Genomic DNA, 16,806 nt, shown 5'->3' on the forward strand with positions numbered 1-16,806 from the left:
TCCCTAAAGAATTTATGATTTCCAAAAAATGACACCAATTCCACGTCCAGGATTTGTAAAACTGTCAAAAATACCCTATTTACTTTAGGGTTCAAAATAAGCTTGAGCTGATGGGATAAAATAAATTGACATTTTATCCTACTGCATGGATGTCTAGAAATATAAGACCTCTATTTTTGGAGTATTTCAGGACAGGAGATAGTGGATTATAAAATCAGAGTATTCTGTTCACTATCTTTCCTTTTTTACACTTGAATGCTGGCCTAAGTTTAGGATCTGACATCTCATGAGCCACCAGAAGAATAAAGCATTAAATCTCTGATTCTAGCAGCTTGCACTATGTCAACTTTTAAAATCATGGAAGCAATCAAGTAGGTGAAAAACATGATCTTTATCAGTCAGATGTGATTTTAAAAGAGAGAGGATGGCCCAAAGGATAACTCAGAACTGAAATTCTAAATGGCTCCATCCTGCACTGGTTAGGTCACTAGTCATGTTGCCTATTCTATTTGTACTAGTCTCTTATTTTATTTACTTTAATATGGGCTACTTACAGCTTAGAGAAAATAGAGTGACCTGTATATATCTCATTGCAGAACACAGTGTAAAGTAAAGTGATTTGGATTCTTTGGAGGTACTGCAAAGTCCTATCCAAATTATAGTCAATAAAATTAGAATGGAGCAAATGTTATTCAAAGAAAAAGATTTCTCAGAACTAAGAGAAATCTTTTAGTTGATTTGAACTTGACATAATAAAGACCAATCATTTTTCAAGTACAGAGAATACACCTATTGTGAAGAAAAGAATAAAAAGCATTGTCAATATTCAAGAATTGTCCTAAAAAGTTGGATTATAAATGTAGAAGAAGGCACACGCTTCACCCGCTCATTCACTTGCTACCCTCTCAAGGGAAGGGTTCCACCCATCTGCTGCACAATGAGGCTGCATTCATTCTGCTTTGCTGGAGAAGAAGGAGGAAAAGGAGCTTTTCTAATCTTTTTCCTCAGAAAAGAAAAACTTACCTCTTCAAGTGTTTAAAGAATCTGATAAGTTTTACCTTTTTGGATAGAAATCTTAACCTTACTATATTTCCTTCTTCCACTGACACCAATGGGTACCATTTAACCCAGGGTTATCTTTATTAATTTCCATTATGTATTGTACAACAATGTAGTTCTGTTTAGGCTTTTATGTATGCATACATGCGTTAGTCCTTTCTCAAACTCAAGAAGTCAGCTGCCACTGCTCCAATTCCTCTAGTCCCACCAATTCTCTAGTCTGCTACATCGAATCTGCCATGCCTATGGAAACCAGATTATTAAGATACTGGAACTGCTAAAGAAGCATCTCTAAAACTGGGAGATAAGGCCTAAGGAATAAAGTGAAATATACTGTAGAGGTCATTGCCATCCAGTAAGTGTTAGTCACTGAGATCCTTTGACACTGACCTGGCTGTTCCCCACATAAAATATTCCATTGCTTGGCTTCAGCCATTTTCACTAGCTGTACTTTATGCTTGGAATTTGCTTCCTCCTCATTTCTGCTTCCTGGCTTCTTCAAGGCCCACCTAAAAGCCTATGTGCCTTTCCTGATCTTATTTAATTTTCATGCCTCACCATTATTGATTATCCTGTATATACTTTGTTTGAACATAGTTGCTTGCTTACTGTCTCCTCCATTAAAACTGAAGAGCTTGAAAGCAGTGGTTGTCTTTTGGCTTTCTTTATATCCTCAGTGCTAGGGCACACAGCAGGCACTTAATAAATGTAAATTAACTGACTAACTGACTAAAGTCTTTGGGACATCTCTTTTTGGTGTTCAGAGACCTTTGCTCTCTGCCAGTTTCAGGTGCATCCCAAACGGTTGAAGCTGCCAAAATACACTCCTGTGTATTTAAAGAATCACTAGTGTATTTTCCCCTTCTGGATGTTACTATCTCCTACATAAATAGGTGTTTTTTAAATTTTGGTTAAAAAAAAAGACATAAAGCATGTCAAATGACATTGTAATATGCTTTGATAATGATTTCTTTCAGCAATTCAATTAAGCATATATTTATTAAATGATTACTAAGTCTTAAGTCCCTCACAGTACCGCAATTCTATGAGTCTGTGATTGTCCTAGGTACAAAACACACCAAAAGTAATTTTTTTTTTAAAAATTGATACTTAAGTGCTTCAATAAAATAATATGACATAAATATTGAAGTAAAATATCTATCACTGTTTTTACTAAGTTGTGGCACAAAAATAAGGGAATTATTTTTTTAAATCATAGCTAAAATGTAAATGGCATTATGTTAGTACTCTATGCATTAAACTCTCTGATATTCCATTTCATATTATTTTTACTACCTCTGCATCCACAGTCATTAACAAATAAAACTTAGGCTCAATTAGGCTGAATAAAGATTTCATAAATGACTCCTATGATCATAGATTGTAAAAAAAAAATCACAAATTAGAATTTGATAATCTCTAAGAAAGGCATTAACGACCTAATCAACATCGTTAAACCACAAATTTGAATTGATTCACTTTTTTTAATGTAAAAGAAAGTGAAATAAAAACTGGCCAGGGATAGGATATGGTAAGAAGGGGGCAGAGGAAGAGGACAGCTCATATAAGGATCACTACCTAAGTTTCTGTTGAATTTTTAATAATAAACCTTTATCATTTAATTCACATAGGACATTTCCTTCATTGTTCTTAAAACAAACAAATATCTCTATTTCTATTTAATTTATTTTACTTTTGTCAGAGTGGAAATCATATTACCTTCTGAATAGTGAGACAAGGTCAAGAGGCTAACACAAGATGCTCCCGCTCCTGAGCCAAAGATAGTAACTCTTTTTGGATCCCCTCCAAAGGATCCAATGTTTTCTTCAATCCATCGTAAAGCCTGGATTTGGTCAAGCAATCCATAATTGCCTTTCGCCGCCTGGTCCCCAGTACTCAAAAAACCTAGAAACAAGAAAAAGATGTTCTTAGTTATCAACCAGAACAAAGCATAAAATTAAATGTCATTTTTTTTGGATAAATCATTTCTTGTGGTCTCTGTTGAATTTTCCCAATAATAATAATAGACAATTAATATAGAATTATCTTGCAAGCCAAAAGTGACCCTACATATTGAAAATTGTGACTCTCAGAACACTTTTAATAGATAAATGTAACAATAATTATCTATGTGACTGTAGAATTAAAAAAAAAGTTTGCATGAACTCTGATGAAGGACCCTTAAAAGACAATTTATCCCAAAGGCATTTATAGAGGAAACTGGATAAAAAACAACAAAGTAATGAAAAATTGGGGGGAAATTTATATAACAAAATTATTTTATCCATCAATGAATGTGGAGCCAAACATTTGGATAGTTCCTGATGTTCTTCATGATGAAGTAGAAATGGTACTATTGAAAAAAAATAAGATAGGATTAGACTACACAGAGACAGAAGAGGTCCAGATTGGAGGAGACACAATTTTGAGTGCAGAGAACTAGGGTCAGGAAACTATGGTCCATGGGTCAGTTTATAAAAATGTAAAAATCATTCTTTGGTCACATCAAAAAAAGGGGGGAGGCTGGACCTTGACCCTCAGACTATAGTTTGCTGCCCCCTACTATAGATGGATTAATTCTTAAGATGTCAGAAAGAGAGAAGGATCCCGCAAGCTTAAAACAAAACATGAATCATATTTATTGTTTAAAAAAGTCACAAAAATATCAACTGCTAATCTACATGCTTAATTTGCCACCTTTACACAATTTTATGAGAATAATCTACAAATATATCATGGGTATCTGTGACACCAATGCTGCTTGAAGCTGCTGTGGAGGTGTAAGGCCAATAATACCAGCACACAAGAGGGGTGCTAGCACAGGTTCTTTGATCTGCTTTTCTAAGGAAATCAACTTTTAAGGAGTTTACAATCTTACTTTAATTAAACATGCATATATCATTCACTTAGTTCAGGGGGAAAAGTCAGCACCATGAGCTTCAGAGAGTATACAAGCAGAAATTATATAAACAGACCAAATAACACAAATCAGAAGACAGGGCTTCTAACTGACTATGGCAATACATACAGTTACCAGAGAGAAAAGTGCCATCAGAGTTTTCAAAGCTGGGGGATGGGGCACTCCTTAATGGCTACCCATTAGTCTCATCTGGCCTAATTACAGGGACACTCCTCCAATGAGTGAGCCCCGCCCCAAGCAAAATGCTAACCTCAGAGTATATACACACTTCTTCAGGGTCAGCCCACAGAGGTCATCACAACCATGTGACTCGAACTCATGTGACTTAGCCTTTCTTTTGATTTAAGCAGGTCATCAAAGACTCTTTGATTAAACAAAGACTCTTGATTCAAACAAAGGCAAGTTTCAATCAAAGGTACTTGATTACCTTAGTGCTGAGAAGAACTAGAACTCCAAAAAAACCAATAAGAGAACAAAAAGTCCCACTTTGCTTGCCACTACAGTATAATCCAATATTTATATCACTGATATTTATATAGCACTTACATGTCTTATTCTATTTGATCCTGACAATAAATCCATGAAGCAGGCACTATTATGCCCATTTTATAATAAAAAGTCTGAGGTTTAAAGTTCAAGTCACTTGCCCAGGGTCACACAGTAAGTTTCTGAGGTGAGATCCAAACTCAGGTCTTCCTAAATAGACATATAGCATTCTATTGACTATGCTACCTAACTGATGAAAGTATGAAAAAATAAGCAGGTTTTCAAAAACACAGCATTCTATAGATCACTTTCGCAGTTACACAACTGAATCATAGTTAGAGAGAATATAGGGTTTTACTATGCTTACTTTTCGTTTATTAAAGGAAAAAAATTCTACATTTAATACAGTAGTTCAAAATGAAATTTTCAAGGTTCTTATCTAGCAAGGTGCCTCTCCTGCAGAGATCCTTTGAAAGTTGTACCAACAGAGATAATTTTGTTCAATAACTCTCTGATTATTAATATCAGGTGAGGTAAAGAACAATAATATACATTGCTTGCCATAGACATTTAGAGGATATCTAGCATGTATCCCAAAGGAAAAGCAGGTTGTCTATAGATGTTGTAAGTCAACAGGGATTTTGCAGAAGTTTATTTTCACAAAGATAGGTTGAACAAAAGATTTCTTTTGATCACATCTAGTGACCTCTGCCTGATCTCAGTTGTAGAAATCCCCTAATCTGTGTTTACATGCTACAAAACACAAAAGTGCTAAGTTATTAGATGACCCCTGTTGTTCAAGATCAAGTTACCAATATTATCTACAGAATTCCCCCACCCCCAAAATCCAAAAAACCCAAATCTAAGACAATAATAACAAAAATGCCTCTTAATTTTATAAAAATATTTAAAAGAAAATACTGGCCTAACTCAAGGAAACTCTTACCCAGAGTCAAATTCATTATACTTTGAGTTTTCCATACAGTCAACCTGCTTGAGCTAGGTAGTACAGAGGATAAAACACTGGATTTAGTGTCAGGAACATGCATTTGTTTCCCTCAGCTTCTTCAAATGTAATAGGGGATAATAAAAGCACCTACCTTCCAGTATTGCTAGGTGGATCAAATGAGATAATATTTGTAAAGCACTTACCAGTGCCTGGCATATAGTAGGCACTTAATAAATGTTTTCTTCCCTCTACAGATAATTTCCCTCCATTCTTATGGAGGCTTCCTCCCTATTTGTAGAATCACAAATTCCAATTCATCTTTCTTTTCTCTTGCTTTAATGAAAATTTGTTCTACTATACTATGACTTCCAATGGTGTCTTCTCTTAACTACTGAATTTAAACTATCTCTGGTTTATAATGGTGAGATAACTTAGATGCTCCTGTTTGCATATGACATTGAGCTGATTGCAATGTGCCACAAGATCATAAGCACTCCAAAGGGTTTGGCATAACTATTTACAAAGGACAGGTCAAACAAGATGAAAAAATCCTCCATCTTGAACTACAACAGCTCATATAGTAGACAGCCTATAAATCTGATCCATAAATACATATATCTTGGACAACACCATGAATAAGTTGAGACTTGAACACATCAGGAATAGGTGGGCACTCTGGATTGCCTTTGGAAAACTCTTCGATGCTTTGAATGATTCCAGGCTTCTCCTTGAAACAAAGGAAAATACTTTTAATTCAATCAGAAACTTGTTTCCAGCCCTGGTGTTGAGATACAAAGGAGACAAAGCAATTGATGATGGTGCTTCAATATCTATTTAGATTAAGGGAATTTGGGAGACTGTAATGGAGGTTACACTTTAACTAGTGGGGATTATACAAAAAGATAAAGTAGTAGAGTCAACATGGAAAAGTCTTTCTCCATGCTTTGTCCTGCAGTCCCATGTGCAGGAGTTTCTCAGGCCCATTGCAACAGAAGGCATCTAGGGTGAGCAACTGTGGTCATGAATTCCTCACCAGTTCTGATCCTGTGATCCTGAGCCCCTAGAGTATTCTGCTATCCCCTTTGCCTATGTAGCTCCAACTATTGCTACACTACTCTTCTACCGTGGTTTATAATTATCATTCGAAAGTACCACAATGTTAAAAGAATTAAAGTTTCATGTTTCCCCTAAGGGATGAAGAGACATGTGGTAGGCAATAGTAGGCTACAAACTAATTACCAGTTAGGAATCATGCAGAAGAAGTCATATAAAGGATGTCATTAGAGAGATGCACAGTTGGAAAAGGAGGTAAGTTAGTCATGCAGTGCAAGTTAATGATAACCAATGGAAAGTCCTTATGTCTAGAAGCACCTTTACAAAGTCCAGAGGCATAGATAAATTCCTGGAGCACACTGGGTAAAGCCCTTCGGGAAACTTACAAGAGAGTAAGGACTAGACTTGTACAAAGTAAGAAGGTATGACTAGGTTGTGATCTGCACAGATTAAAGGAATATCCACATTAGTATGACCATATATCCATTAAAAGTACTTAAGTATAGATAAAATCAATTTACCTAACAGCTACTGTCAATCAATCAATTCACAACTATTTCTTAAGCACCTATTATGTGTCAGGCACTAAGACAAGCAAAGGGGATACAGAGATGAAAAATGAACTAATCCTTCCCCTCAAAGAACATACACATCAGAGGAGACAATGCATACATATATTTCTATTTTATGTATTAGTGATTTTATTTAATATTTTAGTTTCCAACATAGATTTCCATAAGATTTTGAGTTACAAATTTTCTACCCATTTCTACCCCCGCCCCATTTCCAAGATGGCATATATTCTGATTGCCTCATTCCCCAGTCAGCCCTCCCCTCTTTCACCCCACTCCCTGCCCCCATCACCCTTCCCCTTATTTTCTTATAGGGCAGGATAAATTTCTATGCCCCATTCCCTATATATCTTGTTTCCCAGCTGCATGCAAAAGCCAAACTTTTTAAAAATTTTTTAAGTACCTGCTTTTAAAACTTTGAGTTTCAAATTCTCTCCCCTCTTCCCTTCCCACCCATCCTCCCCAGGAAGGCAAGCAATGCAACATAGATCACCCATGTATCATTATGTAAAACACTTCCACAACATTCATGTTGTGAAAGACTAACTATATTTTCTTCCATCCTATCCTATCCCCTTTTATTCAATTTTCTCCCTTGACCCTATCCCTTTTCAAAGGTGTTTGCTTTTGCTTACCTCCTCCCCCTATCTGCCCTCCCTTCTATCATCCCCCATTTTTATCCCCTTCCCCTTACTTTCCTGTGGAGTAAGATACCCAATTGAGTGTGTATGTTATTCCCTCCTCAAGTTGCCTCTGATGAGAGTAAGATTCACTCATTCCCCCTTACCTGCCCCCACTTCCCTTCCAACAGAACTGCTTTTTCTTGCCACTTTTATGTGAGATAATTTACCCCATTCTATTTCTCCCTTTCTCCCTCTCTCAATATATTCCTCTCTCACCCCTTAAATTTATTTCATTTTTTAGATATCATCCCTTCATATTCAACTCATCCTGTGCATCCCTTCATATTCAACTCATCCTGTGCCCTCTGTCTATATTCCCTTCAACTCCCCTAATACTGAGAAAGGTCTCATGAATTACATATATCATCTTTCCATGTAGGAATGTAAACAAAGCAGTTCAACTTTAGTAAGTCCCTTATGATTTCTCTTTCTTCTTTACCTTTTCATGTTTCTCTTGAATCTTGTATTTGAAAGTCAGATTTTCTATTCAGCTCTGGTCTTTTCATTGAGAAAGCTCTTTTCTTTATCATGGCTTTCAGGTAGTCCAATAATTTTTAAATTATCTCTCCTGGATCTATTCTCCACGTCAGTGGTTTTTCCAATGAGATATTTCACACTGTCTTCCATTTTTTTCATTTCTTTGGTTCTGTTTTATAATATCTTGATTTCTCATAAAGTCACTAGCTTCCACTTGCTCCCATCTAATTTTGAAGGTAGTATTTTCTTCAGTGGTCTTTTGGACCTCCTTTTCCATTTGGCTAATTCTGCCTTTCAAGGCATTCTTTGACTTTGTTGACTTCTTCTGGCTGTATGTTTTGGTCTTCTTTGTCACCAAAAAAGGAATCTAGAGTTTGAGTTTGAGTCTGAGTTTGAATCTGAGTTCGTTGTTTGCTGCCTGGTGCTGGTGCTCTGGAAGCAGCCTGAGGCACTTCCTGATGCTGCTACTGCCACCGTTGCACCACCTTCTCCACCCCCAGATCTGGCAACCCGACTGCGCTGAACTCAATCGAGCAGCTTCCCCCTATCCTGCTCTTTGGCGTTTGTGGGTTGAGAAGTCTGGTAACTGTCACAGCTCACTGTTTCATGGCCCCAAGGTTTTTTCTGGCTGGCTGACTCAGGGTCTGGTCTGTCCCAGTGTGGTCCATGCTGGGCTGCCCTCCGCTCTTAGCACTGTGTGATAGACCCTTCCCAGTGACCATCCAGGCTCTCCTGGAGACCTGTTTCCCTCTGCTATTTTGTGGGTTCTGCAGCTCTAGAATTTGTTCAGAGCCATTTTTTACAGGTGTTTGGAGGGATCTGGGGGAAAGCTGAAGCAAGTCACTGCTTTCCAGCTGCCATCCTGGCTCTGCCCATACCTATATTTCAAAAGCCATTTGCATAAGAGTCTTCTCCTTTGTGAAGATTGAATTAATCACTTAATAATCCTGGCCAGTGTGTGAAGGGTGGCACTTTCGAGAGTTTGAGAGAAGAGAGATCTCAGTCTTCTGGCTTCCAGCTTTGGGAAAGAAATCCTCCAATGAGGAGAGTCTTATGAAAACAGCCTTTGAGGAGTGGGTTAAATATATGTAAAGAGATACAAGATACATAAAAGGCAGATACAAGATATCCTTGGATAGGAAGAGACTAGCTTATAATGGGACTAGACCTCTTAAAAGAGGTAGCGCTTGAGTGGAGTCTTGAAGGACACTGGGAATTCTAAGAGGCAGAGGTGAGAAGGGAAAACATTCCATGAAGAGAGAGCAGCCGATGAAACAGTATGAAGCTGAGAGATTTAGAGCATCATGCTTGAGGAAGAGCACGTGGAGAGGGATAACAAATAAGGAGAATTGAGAGGTCTGAATAAGGGGGCCAGGTGGCAAAGTATTTTTAGTGACAAACAAGAATGTATACTTCATCCCAGAAGGAACATGAGGCCACTGGAGTATTTTAAGCAGAAAGAGGGGAAGATGTAACATGGTCAGTTCTTCACTTTAGGATAATCACCTTGTAGAGGACTGAACAGAAAAGAGAGAGGCGGAGACATTAATTAGGAGGTACTGCTATTGTCTAGAAGAGAGGCAGAAGGGCCTAAAGTAGTGCAGCCCCTGTGTGAATGGAAGGATGAGGACTTTTGTGAGATCCTGTGAAAAGAGACACAATATATTTGTGAAATGATTGGATATCTTAAGTGAGAGAGAGAGTGAGAGGTTGAGGAAGACATCAGCATTAAGGGCTGGGGTGACTGGCAAGATGATTGATAATAGAGAAATTTGAAAGAGGGTAGGTGGAGAGGGGAGGAAAGATAATGAATTCTGTTCAGGACACTTTTAGTTTGAGATGCCTATGGTACATCTAGTTCAGGGGTGGGTGAACCTGAAGCCTCAAGGCCCCATGTGGTCCTCAAGTGCTGAGTCAAGTGACTGAGTCATGTGGCCTCAAGGGCACAGGTTCCCCACCTCTGCTCTAGTTCAGTCTCTCTAACAGGCAGTTGGTGATATAAGATTAATATGAAAACTAGCAAATGCACCTTAAATGTAATAAACAGAATTGAAAGGGTTTAGCAATAGATTATACGAGAGAAATAGTATTTTTCTTGACATTTTCATAGATTTCTTTGGCAAAGACCCAAATCCTCCTAATACAAACCATTCTGAAATATGTGCATACATATATGTGTATATACATATATGTGTGTGTACATATGTAATACATATATATGTATATAATCTTTGTATGGAACCAACACAAGCAGTTCATATTAGTTCTCCCTCCTTTCTTTCTATCCCTGCCTCAGGTTCTGGACTTAAAAATGTTTTCTATAAAAATAGAAGGTAGATCCTTAGAATTCAGGCCTGATTGTGAAGATTTCCTCTAAGCAAATCAAATTTAGGATCTCACCTTAGACATTTTATACAAAGCCACCGTAGCTTCTCTTGAATTACGGTAATCAGAGTTTCAAGAGAAAGTGTATAACATTTGCTGCTCTTGTTCCCCCCAAAACAAAACAACAACAATACAATCCAACAATTCGACCTGAAGGAGAAAGCTCTGATTTTATTTTGTTTTCTGAATCCGTCTGAAAAGAAGATGCATTGTACATTAACATAAAGAAGTCTGAAAAGGCACATACTCTAAGTCTGACATAGAAGATTTAGAGCATCAGAGAGTTTTATTTTACCACCAAGATGGTAAAGACCTTCAATGTTAGAATTCCCACTGCCTACATATTATAATAATCAGACATTTATAGACCACTTGGAGGTTTATAAAGCACTTTCATACATAACCACTTTAAGTAGCAAATAGGGGCATGTGTGTGAGTGTGTGCAATTTTACTGGTGTTCAGAGCTCCGAGTAAGGAACTTCCTTTATCACTATAGACAAGCACCTTCTCTATAACGTATGGTGTTATTGAGTTTCCAGGGGCACTGAGAAGTTAAGTAATTTTGCCCAGAGTCACATATGGTAGAAGTGTGTCCTGAATCTAGGTCTTCTTCCTAACTCTTTCTGCACTAAGCTAAGGTAGTACATGTGTACTGAGGGCTGAATTAGAGCACAACTCAAAGAGTGCTGAGCCTGAGTGTACCCTGGCCATTTCAGGAATATACTCAGCTGAAGAGCCTTTTGCTTTAGGATGACACAGCAAATCCTCAATCTTGTAGGGAATGGGGAAGTTGCTGGCAAAGCTACATTAGAGAGGACTAGCGACTAAGCCAAGAGAAATGATCCATTCAGTGGATAACAACACCACCAATGACTAGTATTTATATAATACTTTAAGGTTCATAAGGAGCTTTAAAAATTTTATCCTATTTTATCTTCACAACACTGGAAAGTAGGTACTATTATTATCTTCACTTGATAGATTAGGAAACTGAGCCAGCCAGAAGTCAAATGACTTAGCTGGTAGCATGTAGCTACTGAATCTGAGGCTGGCTTTGAATTTTAGTCTTCCTGATTCTAGATCTACCTCTCTAGTAACTCTGATGCCTAGTGATCCTGTCCTTTTCCTCACTATCTGTCTGCTCAGGTTGGCAGGAATAGTCAAACTATCTTGTAAATGGTTAGGGAGATGCCAATTGACAGGAATGGTCAAATGTGAGCACGTGGCATAGGTGTTGGCTTATAGGAGTCTATTTCCCACGATCACATGGGTGAAGTCAACAATGATTTTCATGGCTTTAATCAGAACAGCCACTCATATTTACCACATTATATTTACAAAAGCACTTCCACACACATTACCTCCTTTTATCTAAACCACAATCTGGTGAAGTAGTTGGTATAGAAAAATAATCTCAGGATGACTGGGGAAACTTCAGAGGCTGTGCTTGCTATCTAAGGCTGGGATGGATGTGCAGAGAATCGGGGGAAGATGGCGTGCACGCGCACGAGAGAGAGAGAGTGAGAGAGAGAGACAGAGACAGACAGACATACAGACAGAGAGACTGACAGACAGAGATAGACAGGGAGAGGCATGTTTGAGAGGAGTAGGCATGTTCTTCTTCTTGAGAAAGGGTAACATATTGAGAAACTTGTTCTCTTCAGCATTTGCATCCAGAAAGATTATGAAAATACAATGATTACAAAAATTGGAGGCAATGAGGGATACTTTAAAATAGACAGTATCCTGCTGGGTAAGACCCACAAAGAGATGCTGTCTCCACCGGGTCTGCTTCCCTGAGGGGAAGGTATTAATGAACTAACCCCCAGTATTTTAAGCAAGACACTCATCATGCTCTCCGAAGTCACACGAATCCCTGACTATCTTATTTTCACTGTGCTGATCAGTTCCTACCCCCTACTGCTTGAACTGTTCACTCCTCCCTTTTTATGTTTTAATTCATTCTCCTTGATGTGCAAAAAACTATTTTTAGCATGCTAGCTTTGGCAATGTGGTCATTCGGAGAGCAGTGGGGAAGGGGGAGGTACAGTTGGACTGGAATGAACAGGATATATTTGCTCAGTGCATCAGCTCAGAGGACAGACAATACCCTAGGGCTAAAGCAATAGAATAACAAGGAGCTATCCCACTGCCCCATCCTCCCAGTAACTAGGACTCTACCTTGCTTTAAGATGGCATACGATTATAAATGGATGGATGAAATAAAAATGTTAATTGACTGAATTAACTATTTTAGGAAAATTTTCATATATTTAACTAGTAGCCTTTGAACCAGTGTTAACATTACTTTTTTATAATTTTGTAATATATATTCTCATATAAAGCATATATAAAAGATTTATTATAACTAAATAAGCACACACACATATTTATTTAGTATATGCTAAATATATATATGTGTGTGTGTGTGTGTGTGTGTGTGTGTGTGTATGTGTGTGTGTGTGTGTGTGTGTGTGTGTGTGTGTGTTTGGACCACTAGGTAATACTAGGTAATACTGTGCTGGGCCTGGAATTAGGAAAATTGATCTTCCTGAGTTCGAATCTGGTCTCAGACATTGAATAGTTGTGTGACTCTGGGCAAGTCAATTAAGCCTGTTTGCCTCAGTTTTTGCATATGTAAAGTGAACTGGAGAAGGAAATGAAAAACCACTCCAGTATCTTTGCCAAGAAAACCCTGAATGGAGTCACAAACAGTCAGACATTACCGAAAAAAGATTCAACAAAAACAATAGCAAATAAAGACCAGAAAGAACGTTACATACAACTCTATATTCAGTACCCTAGATGGTACAAAAGTCCAACATTATAACTTCAGTAGCAAGAATCAAAAAGACGTCATCAACTGGGAAATAGCTAACAAATCATGGTACCTGAATGTAATAAAATATTGCTGTGCTGTAAGAAACGATGACTGTGATGAATACATACAAACATAGATAGATTCAACATGAACATATTCAGAGTGAAGTAAACAGAGCCAAGAAAATATTATATATACACAGCGTCTACAACAATACATACAAAAAGAACAACCATAAAACCCCCAACATCATAAAGAAAAATATGGCACAGAAGAGAAGACACTCCCACTCTATCCTTTTAGATAAGTGAAAGTCCACATGTATTACACATTGTACATATTTATCAGTTACGTTAACTTTTTTTCTTTCTTCTTTTCTTGTTTTCTTTACAAATACTATTTATTATAAATATTGAGTCATTCCTGAACTGAAAAAAATGATCAAGGATAAAAACAGGCAATTTTCAAAGGAAGAAATAAAAGCTATCAATAATCACATAAAATATTTTAACAATCACTAATAATTAGAGAAATGCAATGAGAACAACTCTCAAATGCCATCTCATACCCATCAGATTGGCTAAGATGACAGAAAAGGAAAATAACAAATGCTGGAGGGCATGTGGGAAAACAAGTACACCAATACACTACTGGTATACCCATTAAACTGTGCTAGCAAATTGTGCATACCCTTTGACCCAGCAATACCACAACTAGCCCTATCCCCCAAAGAGATCATAGGAAGATGAAAAAGATCCATACGTACAAAAATATTTATAACAGCTCTTTCTGTGGTAGCAAAGAATTAGCAACTATGGCGACACCCACCAACTGAAGAATGGCTGAACAAGTTATGGTATATGAGTGCCATGAAATACTATCATGCTTTAAGAAATGATAAAGGGGATAGTTTCAGAAAAAACCTGGAAAGACATGTGCAAAGTGAAGGGAGCAGAAGCAGGAGAATAATTCACATAATAATAGCAATATTATAAAAATAATCAAATGTGAAAGACTAAATAACTTTGATCAACACAATGACCCACCACACTTCCACAGGACTCATGATAAAAAATACTAACCACCTCCAGAAAGAGGACTAATGGATTCAAAGTGCAGATAAAAATATATTTTTCCTTCTTTCTTTTTTTTCTCTAGAACACGGCTAATGCAGGAATTTGTTTTTCATGATTTCATATTTGTAATACTTTTGTATTTCTGGTCTTATCAATAGATAGGAAAGTAGTAAAGTGAGGAGTGGGAGAGAATTTGGAACCGAAAATAAAACAGATACAAAAATATTAATTGTTATATGAGATAACTCTAGGAGAGCGAAAGTAAGGGACATTGGAGATACTATCGTGTTGTAAAAGAAAAATCCAAAGGACTTTAATAAAAACTTATTTACAAAAATAAAGAAGCCAGGGCAAGGGTTGAGCAGCCTCACCTCATTCTGCATCCAACAAAACCCCTGGTACTCAATCTCTATCCCCTACAAAGAAGCCACATAAATCTTATTAAAATGAAGCATATGACATATGAAAAGAGGATATTTCACCTATCAAACTGTTGGCTTATGACTCTTTGAGAATAGAATGCTCACTTTCTCTGAAGGGAGTTCTAGGTACCAGCCTTTGACAAATCAAAAATCTTCTCATATAAATCACAAAAAAACTCATGTGAGGTAGCAAGAATGAGGGCAAGAAATAGCTAACCAGTAGAAAGAGTAAGATCATTTATCTGGAAGTAGGAAGATCTGGCTTTCAAGGCTTCACTCTGACTCTAGCAGTGCTACTGTGGGCTTAAGCTCTCTGAGGTTCATGTTAAATGGAAATACTTATAAAACCTTTCTCAAAGGACTGCTGTAGGGTTTGTTAAACCCTTAAGTAACAAATGCATATACTTTTGCTAGGGTTGTTATTATTACTAGTTTTGTATTTCTGGCTTATCAATAGATAAGAAAGTAGGAAAGTGAGGAGTAGGACAGAATTTGGAAATGAAAATAAAATAGATATAAAAAGAAAAAATATTAATTGTTACATGAGATAATATTTTTCCATCATACCTAATTAGCAGCCACTAATTAGTATTTTATGGTAAGCATTCCAAAGCACCTTTGGTTATCACAGGATCCCTTTTTTTCATTTTCCAATATTTCTGGCATCTGCCCAAATCAGAAGCAAAGACATATCTCCTATCTTTCATCCTCATGTCCATCATCCAATCTCATGCTACCTCATCCTTCTTCTTGGAAAGCACAGGAGTTTCTTCTCTTACAGACAGGGACAGATTTTCCTCAGAGAGATAAATATTCATCTTTCCCTCCTTGTCTAACCCAGACCCAATTTTCAATATTCTGAGCTTTGATAAAATTGCTATGAACCATGGCAACCTAGCATTCAAGATTTGTTGAGCCCTATTTTATGAGCTACTTAATGAAGCACTTTATTCTAGACTCACAATAACCCTATAAATTAGGTATGAGGTATTATTATCCTCTTTTTACAGATGAGGAAACTGAGGTCGAGAGAGATTAAATGACTTGCCGAAGTTTCCATAGCTAATAAATGTCAGATTTAGGATTTGGACCCAGGTTTTCTTGACTCTAAGTCCAGTGATCCATTTAATGGGCCCCACTGTCTTTCCCGTAAAAGAAAAGGGCACCTTAGCTTTTCATTTACCATTTTCCAATCCTAACTTCGTCCACCTACTGCCCATTGTAACATTGCTCCTTTCTTTATTATTACTTCACTACAAGAACTCCTGCCATATATCTTAATTAACCTTTATTGTATACTTATTATGTAGCTGTGATAATGTTTATAATAAAAAGAGCCGACCCAGGCTCTGGTATATTTCAAAACAAACTTAACTCCTTTATGCTATATATCCCATTAAGGCTATAATTAGATTGAAGAGTTTTCTGGCTAGACCTTGAAAAGCAAAGCAAACTCCCAGTTCCTAGCACTGACAGAAGATGGGGTATGGTGATATCACAGAAATGAATCATTCCTTGACCTCACATAGTTTACAAATCCTTGTGACAGGAGCCCCCACAAAAAGAAACATTAGAAATGATCGTTTCATATTTCTACACAGAACAAATCAGCCTTCCACCCCTTCACTTAGGCTAAGTTTTCTCAGGAATTGCATGGGCAAACAATCTTAGATTTCAGCAAATGACCGCCCTAATGACACCAGAAATTATTTTCCATAAGTGCAAGGGCACGTGACATTTAGGAAACACAGTTTGAAGTCTGAAACAAAATGTTCCTTAAATTCAGGGTGACCTAAATATAGCACTGATTTGCAGTACTGTAAAACTTCCATCCACCCTCAATTTTTTTCCATCATATCTAATTAGCAGCCACTAATTAGTATCTTATGCTAAGCATTCCAA

The 16,806-nt window shown here is 37.3% G+C and overlaps 1 protein-coding gene across 1 annotated transcript in view; it reads right to left on the reverse strand.

Moving 5' to 3' along the window:
• LOC118837263 (neuroligin-4, X-linked) overlaps positions 1-16,806 on the reverse strand; it is a 124,240-nt gene that overhangs the window by 25,073 nt on the left and 82,361 nt on the right. Inside the window, exon 4 of the mRNA XM_036744174.1 lies at positions 2,779-2,986. Coding sequence (XP_036600069.1) covers positions 2,779-2,986 — 208 coding nt within the window. The remainder of the gene's footprint in view (positions 1-2,778; positions 2,987-16,806) is intronic.

Source organism: Trichosurus vulpecula, chromosome 2, assembly GCF_011100635.1.
Source record: "Trichosurus vulpecula isolate mTriVul1 chromosome 2, mTriVul1.pri, whole genome shotgun sequence".
NCBI classification, from domain to species: Eukaryota; Metazoa; Chordata; class Mammalia; order Diprotodontia; family Phalangeridae; genus Trichosurus; species Trichosurus vulpecula.